The sequence below is a fragment of the Zonotrichia albicollis genome, chromosome 4 (assembly GCF_047830755.1).
Source record: "Zonotrichia albicollis isolate bZonAlb1 chromosome 4, bZonAlb1.hap1, whole genome shotgun sequence".
In the NCBI taxonomy this organism is placed as follows: Eukaryota; Metazoa; Chordata; class Aves; order Passeriformes; family Passerellidae; genus Zonotrichia; species Zonotrichia albicollis.
Genome location: NC_133822.1, coordinates 20,392,924 through 20,409,781, shown reverse-complemented (window position 1 = coordinate 20,409,781; position 16,858 = coordinate 20,392,924). Strand labels below are relative to the sequence as shown.

Sequence of the window (16,858 nt, the reverse complement as noted above, 5' to 3'; positions counted from 1 at the left end):
AGACCCTTCTCCCTGCACTGGGTGAGGACATTTAGGCCTGTCTGTCCCCATCAACCCTACTGAATAGTATGAGAGGTGTAATTACCTACAGAAATATATATATATATACATGTGTCACCATCGAGCCAGAAATGACACAAATTCACTCAAAGGTTGGTTTGCAGGAGAAGTACATTTAATACGAAAAATGCTGTCTTTTATAGACAGATTCGACACATTCTTTTTGATTGACTAGCTAGCAAAAACATCTTTCTCACAAACGGTCCTAAAGAAGAACAGAAAAAAAACAGAGTAGAAAAACATCGCCTGCAGGTGGTGATTAACAAGTTACCATCATTTCTGTGACTCCCTAAAAAGTCTCACAAGTCCACTGTGAGAAAATGAAACCTGTTTTCTCCTCTCTGATCAGGCTGCTGCATCCACATACATGTGTATATAAAATACATGTTATGCCACAGAACATGTTTGTACACATGCATAAATACAATTATACTATTGTGGCATCTGCTTGTTCCTGGGCAGCATTTCAGAATTGAATGCAGTATATACATTTCCTGTGTCACTGGTTTCCAGGAGGTGTCCTTTTTATGTGGGTGAAGTCCTCCACAAATCCAGCTGTAATCCTGATACATCCTCTCTCTTCGCACCATAACATATGTTATGGTACTACACATTCATTTTTATTTATTTATTTCATTTGATGCATCTAGCTGTTCCTATTTTGAATACAGTCACGCTGCAAAGCCTTGAAGAGATGCCAGCTTGATGTTGGTCAGGATAACCAGATGTGCACAGCTTTGTGCTTTTTCTAGTGTTTCTAGATGATTCCATGCAGACCAGTGTGAGAATATCTTGTGATGCATAACATTGTGTGCATGTATTCTGACAGCTTTGATGAGATTTATGCAGTGTCATTTCAGCATCCATGTTCTTGTTTTCTGACCTCATGTTAAAATAACTCTTGACTTCCACAACAGCTTTTGCCAAAGGCCTCGATCCTGCATACCAGGTGGACAAAGGAGGTAAAGTCAGATTCATGGTGGAGCTAGCAGATCCAACAGTGGAGCTCAAGTGGTACAAAAATGGCCAAGAGATACGACCAAGTGCAAAGTAAGTGATTTTAGCTTATGCGTGCAATAAAATGGACACATCTCCTCCCTTGACAAGTTTGTTGCCCAGATCTATCTCTTTGTTCAGGCTGCACCAATTTTACTGCTGAATTTCATGATATGTAAAGAGTATGCAAATGATGTTGTGTTGCTCAGGACCCAGAAAAGTACACTGTAGGCTGAATGTAATATAGATTGTCTCCTTTGTCTCACGACAAAAGTCTTAGAGATCCTCAAAGAAATGTGGTGCTGTTTTCCACTCAGTAGTTTTCAAAAATGAGGAAGCACTGCCAGTAAATAAATCACTTGTCCTTGGTCACAATCTTTCCACAGTAATTTTTTGCTAAGAGCAGAGATCTTACATCATATACTTACCCATAAACCCTAAAAAAAGGGGTGTGAGTTTTGTTTCATCTTTCACTACTCTGTTAACACCCTGAAGTCACAGCCTGCACCATCAGTCATGAGCAACAGGTCTAGTCTACACAAGCTTGTTCACCTGAAAATTGGTTTATTCTCTGGCTTTTCCTAGAAGTGCAGGTGCAGACATTTGAGTACATGCAGAGCAGTGCCTGGAAGCTGATCCCAATATTTTTTGTGGGCACAACCAGCTCTTAACCAGCTCTTATAACCCAGTGCAGAAAACCCCATTCTACAGGCAGAGACACCTGGGGAAGATGTGCATAACAGTGTAATGTTTATCCAATGTTTCTCAGCAGCACAAAGTCCTTGACAATTTTTCCACTGTCCAGTAAAAAAAAAAATATAGTAATTAACAAAAGACCTTTCTTACAGAAATGAGGCAGATTTCCTTCATTCTGTTGAAATCAAGAAAGGATTTTGGTTAAAATTCATACTTGACAAAAAAAATGGATGATGGAGCACGTTTTCTTTAGCCCCTGTATCTGGCATGAGCAATCCAGAGGGGCTTTGCAGGCAGCTCTATGGATTCCTCCCCAGCAGGAGGGGCTGGCTTGAGGGCTCCAGTGCATTTCTACCAGAAGCAGCTGTCAGATGCTAACGAGCTTTGGTCATTACAAACCTGGAGCAGATCTAAACTGGTGACATAAAGGTGAAAGGCTCCCTATCCCATTACCAAAACCCCATATCCCATTTCTGATATCTTGTGCCATCTGGCCTACCAATAATATTAACCTCTTAACTTTGGCTATTATTACACTTCACAAAAATGTTGGAATGAGTGATGGTGTCCTCTTACTGGTTATTTTCAGCTTTACTCATCTAGAGTTTCAGACTCCATTTTATTTGCCACCATTTGATTCCAGCTTCTTTTTTCTTTTTTAATTTCTTCTTTTCATATCACCCAGACCTGGGATCTTGGAACAGGCCAAAAGCAGTTCATTGTCACTCTACACCACAGCTCTTTTTTTTTTTTGATAGAAGTCTATGACAGCTCTGTTGAAACTTGGAAATTGCTTCCAAGGACAATTTGCCCAGTACTGTGTAAACCCCTGTACTTTTGCCTCTAAAAATCCCTACAGCACTTTCACACAAAACAAAAGATGTCCAGAAGTTTTGCTAATGTGTCTTTGCTGCATTCCTGTCCAAACAGATACATTTTTGAGCACAAAGGAAACCAGAGAATTTTGTTCATCAATAACTGCACGATGACAGACGATGCTCGCTATTACGTAACAGCTGGTGATGAGAAATGCTCCACAGAACTGTTTGTGAGAGGTAACTCTGTCAGCTTGGTGCTGTTTCACCTGCCCTAAATTTATGTGGCTTCTTTGGCTGCAACAGAAATTATCAGGGAGGATCTGGTTTGGTATATTTTTGAATTTGCATTAGCAGCTGTTAGGATCACTTGGTATTTCTGTGATCCCTGGCCATTTATTTTTTCCTCATCCTGTAGTTAGCAGCTTAGTGAAAACCCTGAAATGGGGATACACTCAACTTGGTACTGTGCACTGGACTCTGATATTGTCCAAGTGCCCTCAGACAAGGCTTCCTAGAAGCCGGTTTTCATTCCATTTGCACTGATTTGAGGAAATACTCTATCAACATTTATGAATGGGAGGCTGTATCTTCACTCTATTTGCTCCTATGGTGTTGATTATCAAAGCAAAACAGGTATTAATATGAAGAAATGTTGCTTTTATTGAGCAAATTTCCTACTATCATTCTAAAGAGCAATTTTCTGATTTAAGGCAGAAAAGGCTGTACTGATGCTCATATTAGAACTTGAAGATAATACTGCCTTCTATAGCGAGATTTAGAAAATCTCTTTCACTTGGTGTTCCCTCTCAGATCGTAAATCTGTATTTTTTTCTTTCCAAAGATCCTCCAATTTTGGTGACCAAAGGCCTGGAGGACACCAGCACCTATGTTGGGGAACGAGTAGAGCTGAGCTGTGAAGTGTCTGAGGATGATGCAAATGTGAAATGGTGAGACATTCTTTGAACAGCTTCCATGAAAATGAAACCCAGAAGATTTTAATTGTGGGCAAAAATGTGGGCAGCTTTTTCCTAAAACAGTAAAATCGAAAATTGTTAAGAAAATCTCAATAAAACCTTATTAAAAATGTAGCAACACCAAAAACACCCTTATACATTCATGGATGAGTTTGTTCAACCTTCTCTAGTGCCTTACAGTCTTGTAAAGTCTCCTCTGGGAGTTCCAATCTGTGGAAGTCTTACTTGCACAGGACTTCCTTTGGAAAAATAAAAATCCTTTCCTTTCCATTAGGTTTAGAAATGGTGTAGAACTTTCCAACGATCCCAAATCTCGGTATCGGATTAAGGTTGAGGGTAAAAAACACACTTTGGTCATAGAGGAAGCTGCCAAAAATGACACTGCAACCTACTCAGTAATGACAACTGGAGGGCAATCAGAAGCCAAGCTTTCAGTTGACTGTGAGTATCATCCACCTTGCTCTGCAATTCATGTGCCACAGAAATTAACAATTTTCTTGCCTTTCCCTGGGAGTTAAAAAGGAGACTTAACTCCCACAGCAATTTTTTTTTCTGTGGATCTCCAGAATAATGAAGAAAACTTCCCTTTAGAAACTATTTCCAGCAGCAGGCCATGAACTAGCTCTGCTTGTTAACTTCCTGTCACACCATTAATATGGAAAACAAAGCAATCCATCCAAAGGTACAATAGGTCAACAAAGTGAATTTTCAAGGGAAGTATCTGCTTTTCTTCAGTCCTTTAAGGTTTTCACAGGAAAGCCAAACCTAGGCACAAACACAGGACTGTGTAGTCCTCTCAGCTTTGTTTGTGCAGTACTCTTTAAACAAAATTTATCTGGTCCACACTCTGAAGTTATCTTGCATTGCACATAAATGTACATTTTTACTTGTAATACTCATGCTACTCTTGACTATTTTGTACAAATTGGCACCCTGACCAATTCATGGTTTCATTATTAAGTAGGAAATGACCCTCCCATGGTTACTGAGCTCCATCACCTTTCTTTAATGCATCTGCTTCTGTGTTCCTAAGTGAGACCTCTGAAGATATCACTTGCACTAGAAGACCAGACTGTAAGGCTGGGACAGGAAATCCACTTGAAGTGTGAGATATCTGAGAATGTGGAAGGGAAATGGTACAAAAATGGGCAGCTGATTGAAGCCAGTGACCGTGTAAAGCTTTATCACAAAGGAAGGTAAGCCTGTTGTGTATTGACGTGGCTTTTGGTGGAATGACACCATGGAGTTGTGCCAGTATGTGGGTTACCTCACTAAAAATTATCTGCTAATCAAGCCTAACCTCTGTCCCTCAAGACTTACTTATTTCTGTCATTTTAAAAGCCATGTCTCCTTGCTTCCTTTAATCTTATTTTGTAATCTTCTTTTGTGTAATTTGGCTGTGGAGGATAATAATCAAATCCTGGATCTGCCTAAGTTCAAGCTGTTGATTTTTCTTGCCATTACTGTTGCTGTTGGTATGGGATATTAAACAGAAAAATTAAATTATTGTTAGACATTATTAAAATATACAATATACATATATAAAATATATAATTCCTTTTCTCTTTCCTTTCTGTGCCTCTTTTTCTCATAGCTCCTGTTTGTATCAACTCACAAAGATGGTCCAACAAAAGTCAGAATATTCCCACAATGGGATCACCTGCAGATTTTTTCTTAAACAAGCAAATTGCAATTGAATGGCAGCAGCATAGAATCCCTGTGTAGAAGAGATTACACTCCTGTATTTTCCTTGTTCTGTGTTCAAACAAACAATATTAGAATTGGTTACTTTATTTGGTGATTGTCTCAGTAATATTTTGTACAAAGCACAAAGTATTCAATCACCTAAACCACCAATAAGCAACAAGCAAAGGATTTTTAGTCAGTAATTTTACTCACTTTCACAGATCTCCTAAAATTTTCACAGACTTTTCCTTATAGCCTCAACCAGTCTTCAAAAATAATTTACACAGACTTCTTTCTCAATTCTTTTACAGAATCCACAGATTTGTTATACCAGTTTCTGCTGTCGATGATGAGGGTGAATACATGTTTGTGCCAGACGCCTACAACATTAATATTCCATGCAAAGTACATATTGTGGGTAAGTAGACTGCACAGGGACCTGAATAGAACATCTTCCTGTGACATATGGAAACTAAAAGCAGGAGGCTTTCAGAAAAGCAGGGGGCTTGTAAGTGATCCCAGTCCTTCAAACAAAAATAAAACAGGGCATTGACTATTTCCACAGCAATGCCTCACCAGCTTCTAGCTGCAACCAGCAACTTGGAAGTTGAAAGGAGAGCAGTACAAATTACCAAAGTTTTAGAAAACATGTTTTTTAATTGAACCTGAGAAATGTGGGATATTGGTGAGATTTAGAGAGAGCAAACAGGGAAGTGGTACAAGAGGGGAATGACCATTCTTATATTTCTAATATGTTAAAAAAAGATGCAAGAGGATATTAATCAGTTGCTCTCCATACACACAGTGATAATATTGTTTTCAGAAAATGATTGGGGTTTATAAATTTTTAAACTGTAAGGACAGTGAAGGTTGAAGCATGGTTAAATGTGCCATAATAAAAAGCCCACAGCTGAAATTCTCAAGAGCCACTTAGAGGAAACTGCTTTCAGAAGTTACCTAAATACACATAATTCTGCCTCAGGGAAACAGTTGTGTGTTTTTTCATATGGTCTTTTTATTCCAAACTGTCTATGGTGCCATGATTTCTTTTTCATCAGGCAGCTATTTCCTTAAGCAGATTTTTCTTCACAACTTTTCTTTAAAACAAAACCCAGTTGCTTAAAAATACCAAGAAAATAAAACACAGAGCGTGTTTCTGTGTGTTGCAGACCTGTCTCAGGTCACTGAGCTCTCAGAACAGCAGTTGCTTGTCTAACTTGGACAATCTCTCCTTTTTCAGATCCTCCTAAACTTCACCTGGATGGTCTTGGGGAAAACAACACTGTGACAGTCGTGGCAGGAAACAAACTACGACTCGAGATCCCCATCACTGGTGAACCACCTCCAAAAGTCTTTTGGAGTAGAGGGGACAAGGTACATTGTCACTGTAGATATTTCTTTAGCTTTACCAGGAGCCTTTTCCTTCAAAAAAATAATCTTCAGCATTTTGAAGAAATTTTTTTAATGGCAGAAAATAAGGGGGAGATGCCTTGTATTTAAAAATGCTCATTGCTCAAAAAAGAAGGGTAAAACATTCTAAAAATGTAAAACAAGGTAAATATTATTTATCTTTTGGGTCTTTCTAAGGAAAGCCTGAAATTAATAAGGAAAAAAAAAATGAGTTTGCTATAAAGTATAGAAGAGGAGAATGATATATTGGATGTAGAAGAAAAGTTGTGAAAATTTACCAAATGGCTGCTTCTATACATTTAATGCCCAGAATGGCTGCCAGGTTTTGGAAGGAAAATGAATGATAAATTCTAATGGAGTTCAAGTCTCAAATGAAACAATAGACTGAGAAACTGGAGTCTTGCATCTGGTGTCTTAAAGCAAAACTTTTGCTTAGATCAGTCTCTGGCTGTGTAAATACCAAAATAATTGTTTTTCACATTTAAATATTCATTGTGCAATGTAGAAGCTGGAACATTTTACCACTAGTGCATTCATCAAACCTATCTGGTCCAATTTGTAACCACTATTTTTCAAATATTAATTGCAGTGTCACCACTATGGTCCTGTCCAAACAGGGAATTACTCCAGGAGAGCTCCTCCTCCAAAATATGAGACAGCATTTGAAATCTGTGAGGAGAAACTACTGACCATTACAATCACTCTCACCTTTAAAGTGAATTACTTCCTTTTGATCTGACTTTTGGAAGAATCAGCTATTCTTTTTCCATCAAATTAACGATATGTGGTGTTGGCAAAAGTGTGCTCTACCTAGAAGGAGAAGCCTAGTGCCTAATCCTTTGTGATGCAATGAGTAGTAAACAGTTACCATGTTTTACTTATTTTAGTTATTTTCTCATTTTTTTCATCATTAGGTGACTAAAATGCTGAGGTTTAGTGTGGTTTTTCTTACAGTTGCTTTAACATTTTTGTTGAAGTGACCTGCACTACTTTCGAATTTTGATTTTTGAGTATTTTGACTCTCAAATCCAGACAATATGACTTTTCCCTCTGCTCTCTGTGGTTCCTAGATGGTCACAGACAGTGGAAGAATCCGGGCAGAATCCTACCCAGACAGCAGCTGCCTGGTCATTGATGCAGCTGAGAGGGAGGATTCAGGTCCTTTCAGAATCACCTTAAAGAATGAGGCTGGAGAGGACACAGCTCTGATCAACATCAAAGTGGTTGGTAAGTCCTGTGAAACAGAGCCCATGAGCCACGTCACTGGGTAGAGTGTCACAGACATCTTTTATGGAAAATCCTTTCCTCAGGATTTTTCCTCTGGGGACATTGAGAGGCTTCAGGAACAAAATGTAAACAATGATTATCTGCTGCTGTGGAATGCAACAGGTGCATCTGTGATTGGTCTCATGTGGTTGTTTCTAATTAATGGCCAATCACAGTCAGCTGGCTCAGACAGAGAGCCAAGCCACAAACCTTTATCATTCTTTGCTGTTGTACTCAAAGCTACCCTTCTGATTAAATCTTTTCTTCTATTCTTTTAGAATAGTTTTAATATAATATATATATCATAAAATAATAAATCAAGCTTTCTGAAACATGGAGTCAGATCCTTGTCTCTTCCCTCAACCTAAGAGCCTCTGAACACTGTCACAGTAGAGTCTCAGGAAACTTCCATTTTCCTATGTTTCCCCATTTTCTGGTGTGGAATTGGGTGTTACTGAAGGGAGTAAGAGCTTGGAAGGGATTTAAGTAGGAGTTTATTGCTGCTTTGATAGGGGCCAGACTCCTCTGATTGCCTCAGGCTGTCCTGATCACTCCTGGCTCTCCCCTCTCCCTGGGCTGTGGGCTCTGTCTTGGCACAGGCCCTCCAGAGCCTCTCAAGTGTCTCGACCATGCAGACACCTTGGCATTCATCCATTCCTAACCACCAGCCAGGATCCACTAAATTTATTTTCCCCCCGCTCTCTCTCCTCATTAGGAATTCCTTTTGCACCTCAACAACTATTTTGATTTGTTTCTTATTTGACATTTTTAATTTCAACCTATGCAAAAAGAAGAAAGATTTTTTTTTTAATAATATCTACTTTGTTTTCAACAGATGTTCCTGATCCTCCTCAGGCACCAAATGTGACTGAGGTGGGTGAAGACTGGTGTATTATGACCTGGGAACCTCCAGCAAATGATGGTGGATCACCCATTTTAGGTAGATACTTTTTTTTTTTTTGGTGATGACTCTCTAATACAGACAAAAGAAGCAAACACCAAATAGTGGATGCAGCAGGATCAGAGTTTAGCCCAGGCCCTGGAAAGTGGTGCTGGGAATATCCAGTAGCTAGAATGTTCTACCTATTCTGACTTTATCAAATTCCTGTTTTTCTAATGCTTTGAGATTTGTCATTTTCTATCTTGTTACATTATCATGTCCCCTAGTTGAAAGACAACCTCTTATAAAACCAAACTTGGCATTGCTATTAGCCTGTTTGTGTTAGAAGGAAATTTCAGAATTTACTGAGTAAAATGGAATATCTTTTAATAAATACACCAAACCAAGAAGAAAGACAGAGGGACCCAGAGGTCAGTAGGACCAGGCCCTTTTTTCACTCTGAACTAAACACAGCAGCCTTCTAAGTCCAAAAAAAGCTCATATATGGCTATGAAAGCAAATAGGTGACTCTCAGATAGCTTGCAATGAGGAAAATTATCACTCTGAAGCTAGGAGGGAATATTGAGGCTTATCCAGTTAAAAAATTGTCACTGGGCAGTCAAAAATAGACCTTTTATTACTGACCTTTGTGCCACTTCACTTATGATAAAATCTTTTCTGGTCAAAAGGATATTTCATTGAGAGGAAAAAGAAACAAAGCTCCAGGTGGATGAGGCTGAATTTTGAACTGTGCAAGGAAACAACTTTTGAGCCGAAGAAAATGATTGAAGGTGTTGCTTATGAGGTCCGTGTGTTTGCTGTCAATGCCATTGGCATGTCCAAGCCAAGCATGCCCTCCAAGTCCTTCGTTCCTTTAGGTAAGTAAACAAAAGCAGAGATAGGTATGCATTTAGAAAATAACCATTCATATGTTATTAAAATCACCTAATTATATATTTTTTTTGTTGGTGTGACAGCTAGAAGGCTTTGTCATTCCCACAGTGACAGGCTAACTCAGTGGGCTTTTCATATAAAGAAACAGATTTTCAAACTGTGGTGACAACCACAAGTGTCATGGACATATTTTATGAAAAATCTTTTGGCTAGGATACTTTTCTCCTGAGAAGCTGAGAGGCATCAGAAATAAAATGTAAACAATGATAATCTGCTGCTGTGGAATGCAACAGGTGGATCTGTGATTGGTCTCATGTGATTGTTTCTAATTAATGGCCAATCACAGTCCAGCTGTCTCAAACTCTTGTCAGTTACAAGATTTTATCATCCCATTCTTTTCTATTCCTTGCTAGCCTTCTGATTAAATCCTTTCTTCTATTCTTTTAGTATAGTTTTAATATAATATATATAATAAAATAATAAATCAGCCTTCTGAAACATGGAGTCAAGATTCTCATCTCTTCCCTCATCCTGGGACCCCTGCAAACACCACCACACCACAAGCCCTGTAAAAGAAAGCTATCCTGTTCTATAGATCAGCAAAGGTTCCCCCCTTGCTCAGCAGCACCCCCAGAATGAAAAGGAGGAGGAAGGAGGGGGCTGTTACAGCTCCAGCATTCTCCCCTCTTGCCAGAATGCACTTGCTGAGGTGGAATACACTGCTCCCAACTTGAATACGCTGCTCCCAACTTGAATACGCTGCTCCCAACTTCTCTGCTCTACCAGCCACAGCTGCTTGTTCTTCTCTCTCCTCAGCAGGAGGAATTTATCTCTGGGTCAGGCTGTGAGCATATAAGGGATGTGAGCATATATGGGATCATCCCTGGCATGTGTTCCCAATTAGGACCACAGTAGGAGTGTGGTCCTAATTGGGGAACACATGCCAAGGATGATGGATGTCACCCTGATTTTTAGGATTTTCTAAGCTTTCTGATGTTTACATTCTTGTGACAAACCTTCTCACACACTTTCTGTAAATAACTTATTGTTTTGCATTCTTTTATGGAGGAGGAGAAATTTGATAGAGTGTTGGTTTGACCAGTGTCATTGGAGAGGTGGCACTTTCACCTTCCAATCCACTGTCACTTTTAGAAAACTATAAATGTTGGAGTCAGATAATAAACTTCCCTTTTTCCTTCACCTTGAGAGCAGCAGTGTGTGCTGTTGCTTGGGTTGTTCCGTGTCCTATAGTGACAGATGGGAAATCATCCTGGTAGGCAGGATAGCCTGTCACCTGCGATGCTAAACCAGAGAAACACAGACCATAAACATAAACCTTTCACGGTAACACAGTGTTCTGCCTTCTCCCTGCTTGCTGCAGCTGTCACCAGCCCCCCAACCATGCTGGCAGTGGACAGTGTGACCGACACCTCAGTGACAATGAAGTGGAGGCCCCCGGACCAGATCGGGGCTGCGGGGCTGGACGGCTACGTGGTGGAATACTGCTTTGAAGGAAGTAAGTGACAGCACCCGGGGTGCCTGACCCACAGGGAACGTGGGTGAGACTGTCTCCATTTTTTCTCTACAGGTATCAGGTGCTCTGGCTGTCAGGCAGAGACTAATCAGGCAGAAAACCTCAAGGAGCAGGGTTTTGGTCAGGCTTCCTTTGGTTTGTATTCCAGATGCCACCCCCTGATTGTGGTTCAACATATCTTACTCTTGATTTGAAATCCAAATCAAAAGCCATGTAATCTGTTGTAATGTGCCATGTACCTTGCTAATAACTCCCCTCTTTCAGGTGCTAAATGAGAGTTAGGGCAGTGAAGAGTTCATTGGTGGATGAAGGCATAGGAAATAATGACTACAAATATAAAATTATGAAAATATGTTCAGATTGGCTGTGTTTTAGGGACAGGAGGTCCCTAATACCCAGGTGTGGTAATCCCTATGTTGACATATTAATAACTTCAAGTGCCAGTTGCCAACACTGAGAACAGCCTCTCCAATAGTTCCTGCAGAAGTCATCTAGGCATGCAAAGTCTAGATATTTAATTTCTCCAATGCTTCAGTGCAGTCTTGGGGATCTTTAGCTGTATCAGTCTAAGACAAAAATATATAAGAACTGAAGGAGGAAGATAAAGAGAGTGAATTAACTTTTGTGAGTAAAATAGGAAGGAACAGGGAAATATAAATGATATTTTACAGCTAAGAATCTTTTGGGGATCAAGCAGCAGAAACTTAGTATTTCTCCAGCAGATTTTCTTCTGAAACGGCATCAAATTAAGTCTATTTTCAAAAAGTTAAATCCACCAGCACCCGGGTAAGTATCAAATAGCCTCTGTGGACCAACACCACCAACTGCAGCAATGTTGTGGATGTGGATGAAGGGCACACAGTTATCTTCATCTCCACTGTTGCTTTTAACTGTGCTGAAAATCAAGTGAGGGGTTGAACACCTTTTCTCACAGAGGCATTTCTTTCAATGGAAGCTCTCCATGAATACAGTCCATAGCCTGGAGACAAGAGATAGAGGACAGAACGTGTCATTGATGCTGTCACATGTTTCAGATTCAGAAAATCCAGGAGAACAGTAGGTCATAAACGTGGCCAGGTGCCACGGCATCAAAGTACACTCAGCCCTCTCCCAGGCAAAGGGGAGAGGCTGTGAAGATACACTCCTGGCTTTTCTCAGGAGCACTCAGCATCTGGTAGTGTTGAGATGAATGTCTTTAAGGAGCAGGACTGCAAGGAGCTCCGAGACCCGGAGGAGAGTACCTGAAGGCAGACACAGCTGGAATGGTAGGAAGGGTTTTCCTTGTATTTTGGGAGGGAGCTGTGGGAACAGCTCAGAGTGAGTCAGCATGCAGTCTTCCATCAAGGCATAGTGTTCTGACTCTGTTTCCACTGCACAGCCCAGGTGTAGGGGATCATTAAGGGGACTGTCAACGTGAGGATTTCAGTGTATGCTCTATATTATGCTCTGTGTAGAGTTGGGTAGAATGGAAGGGAAAAGTTAAAGGTGCTTGACATTAGAGTATGTGATATCCAAATCAAGTGATAAGAGAGGATGAGAAGTACAGACAGGTTAATTCAAAGTATGGCTTTGAAAAGGAATCTTCTACATCTGTCTTTAAAGGGCTGTTAGACAGAAGAACATTGCATACCTGTTAAATGGAACAAATTCTTTACTTTTTTTTTCCAGATAGGTTTTAAACACATGAAGATACAACAAAATGGCAGCCAAGTCTGTCATTTTACTGTTACCCACCTCAGTTAAAATACAATGGGTACAATGTATTTTACATAGTTTTGAGTGTTTATGTATATCTATATATACCTCCTATATATGCATATACATCTATATATACACAATTGACATTATGTATATATGTTATGAAAATGCTTAGGAAGAAGCAAGATAAGTAGAAAATGCCAATTTTAAAATGCCAATTTTAAAATACCAATTTTAAAATATCAATTTTAAAAGTCATGTTATTGGATTATTCATTTTTTTCTCTCTGTTCACTTGTTTTTTTCCTTTCTTGCAATATCTTAGTGCCTCTTTTTTCTCAGCCCTGTTCTGCCTCAAACTAATTTTTTCTGTAATGTTTAATAACTCTTTTTAATTTCAAGATACTTTTTATGACTGTCTATATTCATTCTGCTTCTTTTTTCTCCTAGTTATCTGTCTGTAAACTCATCTGTATTTACATTCTCCATTCTTTCATTGTTGTCACTGAATTAGTTTTCAAGAGGGCTTTTTAGAGTCTTCCTTAACATAGCAATCATTAGGAGGAATCACAAGCTGACAGTAGGAGGATAAAATATATATATATATAAAGATAATTTAGAAGAATAATGTATCATAAACATTGGTTTGGCTTTGCAAAACTGGTATTTCCCTTTTAGTCAGAACCACATAACTTGATCAACATGGTGGATTCTTGGAGTTAACTATGTACACTCCATGCATATTACTGAAGTACTGGATTCTCATCATGAGTATCCTGACCCAGCATTGCACAGGTGTGAATAGCATGAATATAGAATATATATGTGTATATATGGAGAGAGAGAGCTCCCCAGATGGTTTTATAGCCAGTAAATAAGTACTTCAGAGACTTTCTGTTGGCTGAGACCTCTGCCAGTGTACTCATCCAGGACCAGGCAAAAATACTAGAATAATATTGTTATTATCCTGAAAATAGCCAGCTCCAGGATTACAGGAAATCCAGGACAGTGATAACTTTGTTCAGGAAATAAAGCCTTAGGGTTTACATCATATCTGTCATCATCCATGGGTCTGGTCTTCTTTAATCTTCTATCTATGTTACCTTTAGCTAAATGTGTTCTCTTCCTCTGTTTCCTCCAAGTTTTTTTCCAAGACCTCTTTTTTTCTGTCTCTCTTACTCAGAATTCATCTCTGATTTCCTTATCCCTTCTACGATGTGTTTTCTTCTCCTTCTACACTTTCTCTCATCATCAGTTTGTTTCATTTCTTTCTTCCAAGTGTTCCTTTCGTCTCTTTCCTTTCATATTTCTAGGGCTACTCTGGGGCCCAAAAAACTCATAGAACTTTATATCCTCCTCTTCTTTCATCCTTTATCTTTCCTGTGGGCATCACATATAACTGTTCTGTGATCTGGATGCCCTCTTTCCATCTCTTTTCTCCCTAAATGTGGGTTCTCTAAATCTGTAAAGCCCAGCATCTATCTTTGCATACTTACTAACAGGAATTGCTAACCACTGACAAAATGCTCCATCTGTGTGAAAGTGGGTGTCTCTGATTAATTTTAAAGATGGATTCTCTCAAGGTATATCGACAGATCAGTCTGAGGAATTGGGGGAGCCACCTTTTAACCTGGAAGGTACAGTATTCCACAAAGGATATAAGTCTTCTTTAATAAAAGAAAATCTCTCTTCATAAATTAAAGATAAATTCCTGATGGTGAATTTTAGGGGTAACAGTCTATGGAATTTTCTGTAGCATAGGTGTAAGGGGAGGGGGAGATACTTGGGAAGCAAGCATTGATTGAAATCCTTTTCTGCTTGAAGCTTGAAGGAAAAGTTAATTCCTAAAAGCAAGACAGTTATGAAAATGTGCCACAGCACTACGCTCTAGTTCTGCAGGGCTCTCAGTTGATAACAGTTCTCTGTCTTCTGTGCCCATTTCACAGTGCTAGCTTTACATGGTGTGGGAGGTATTGATCCTGACTTGCTGGATCAGAAACCTGGCTCCTGTGCCCAGCAGTGTCAGGGCAGTCTGTGCTGGGAGGACAGGGTGGATAACAAAGTATGGCTTGTAATGGAAGCTGTTTTAAAGACTGTACTCTTATCATCATTCCATTAATTTCATGTGACCACCTGCGGGCAGGATTGAAAATCCCAGAATGCTGTAAATATGTGAATAATTCTGACACAGCCTTCCTTTTTTTAAGGGCATGAGGAGAGATGGCATTTCATTGCAATGTGTAAATACCCTGTGTTTCTTTTATTTCCCAGTTATACTTTCAAGGGTACTCAGTACTGGTTGAAATTAATTACAAAACCCATTTCTCTTCAAGGAAGCTGTTAAAGCAATGATGAGTGCTTTGGCAAATACATTCTTTTTCCCCCTTGTTTTATTCTAGCTGAATTTAAAAATCTAACCATTTTTCTCTCTGGTACACTTAAATTATAACCATATTCTAATAAGATTTACATAATTATATAAATATATACAAATATATGAATATACAATTACATAATCAGCAGAAAGTCTTTAGGGTTTGAAACATTCTTCCTATGTATTAAAATGAAACTACATTGTGTTACAGCACAATAAGAAAAACAAAATAGAAAAACAAAACCACAAGTTTATTACTGTCCTGTAATTTTCTTTGTCCATGCTGTGGATGTATTTATAATTCCCTGTTTTTTGGATTTCTCCTCCTCCCCTCACTTCCCTAAACCAGCTGATGAATGGATCGTGGCTAACCCAGAGCTGACAGACAAAACAAAGTTCACCATCAATGGCCTTCCAACTGGCTCGAAAATCCTTGTGAGAGTAAAAGCTGTGAATGCTGCTGGTGAAAGTGAGCCCAAGTACCACCCACAGCCTATTTTAGTCAAGGAAGTGATAGGTAAGATCCTGCTGCCTACACTTGCCCACAAATACACCCTGTTTCCATACTAATATCTGTGGTTTTTAAAGGCTGATATTTACTTATTATTGTTAACTGATTATATGGCCTTACAAAGCCATTGTATAGTGGCTAGAAATCATGAAACCATTTTTGAATAATTCATAATTTTGTTTAATTTCTGAGCTTTTATTTCTCAGTTTTTCAGGGCATTTCTTTTCTGCAGAACTTGATCCTGATGGTACTTTTTTTAAGTTCCTCTAAGCTTCCCTCTTGTAATACCATCATTGAATTTGGTGTTATAAAAGCTGATTGTGTCCTGAATGCAACACTGGGGGACCAAGAAATTTAAGACACTTCATTCATTAGTCACTTCTGGGAATTTTAGACCACACTGTCTAATTTTTATACTGATGCACACCAGTGCTGCCTTGGTTACAAAGGAAGATAAGTGCTTAACACAAGCTTTTGTTTCGTTCAGAACCTCCAAAGATTCGTCTACCAAGACACTTAAAACAAACCTATACTCGAAGAGTTGGAGAAACTGTGAATCTTGTTATTCCTTTCCAGGTAAGAACTAAAAATACTGACAGAAAAATTATTTTTACCTTTTTTTGCCTTTGTTTTTTTTTTATACTTATGCTTTTTAACCGATTTCTCTGTAACTTTGGCCAGTCAGGTACCTCAAGCACATGTGGAAGTACAGAGGTGTTTGGTTTTTTGTTGAACTAAAATTTTTGGTTCAACATCTCAAATAAATAATGTTCAACCAAGTAATGAATTGGGTAACTCAGACTGATTGGTCATCTGTCATCCAAAGGACACTTACAAATCTTCACAGTAGATTTTGCACAAGAGACAATTGCACAATGCAAAGGGGCTGCACTAGAAGTAGTTAAATATGGGTATCAAGAGTGGAACAGTAGCATTTAATAACTTCCTTGTCATGAGAGAGGAAAAGTGAGGGGAAGAGCAGGCAGACTGCAGCTGTTAAATCCTTGAGGTCACAACTGTAAATGATTATTTCTAAAACATGTAACCAGTTTTCCCACAGCA

General features: G+C 39.0%; 1 protein-coding gene across 1 annotated transcript in view; it reads left to right on the top strand.

Moving 5' to 3' along the window:
• MYBPC1 (myosin binding protein C1) overlaps nt 1–16,858 on the top strand; it is a 72,196-nt gene that overhangs the window by 41,569 nt on the left and 13,769 nt on the right. Inside the window, exons 10-24 of the mRNA XM_074539031.1 lie at nt 978–1,110; nt 2,683–2,807; nt 3,412–3,517; nt 3,819–3,985; nt 4,578–4,740; nt 5,542–5,648; nt 6,471–6,604; nt 7,711–7,867; nt 8,742–8,846; nt 9,476–9,664; nt 11,062–11,196; nt 11,269–11,349; nt 14,480–14,548; nt 15,635–15,802; nt 16,284–16,372. Of these exons, the coding sequence (XP_074395132.1) occupies nt 978–1,110; nt 2,683–2,807; nt 3,412–3,517; nt 3,819–3,985; nt 4,578–4,740; nt 5,542–5,648; nt 6,471–6,604; nt 7,711–7,867; nt 8,742–8,846; nt 9,476–9,664; nt 11,062–11,196; nt 11,269–11,349; nt 14,480–14,548; nt 15,635–15,802; nt 16,284–16,372 (1,928 nt within the window). The remainder of the gene's footprint in view (nt 1–977; nt 1,111–2,682; nt 2,808–3,411; nt 3,518–3,818; nt 3,986–4,577; nt 4,741–5,541; nt 5,649–6,470; nt 6,605–7,710; nt 7,868–8,741; nt 8,847–9,475; nt 9,665–11,061; nt 11,197–11,268; nt 11,350–14,479; nt 14,549–15,634; nt 15,803–16,283; nt 16,373–16,858) is intronic.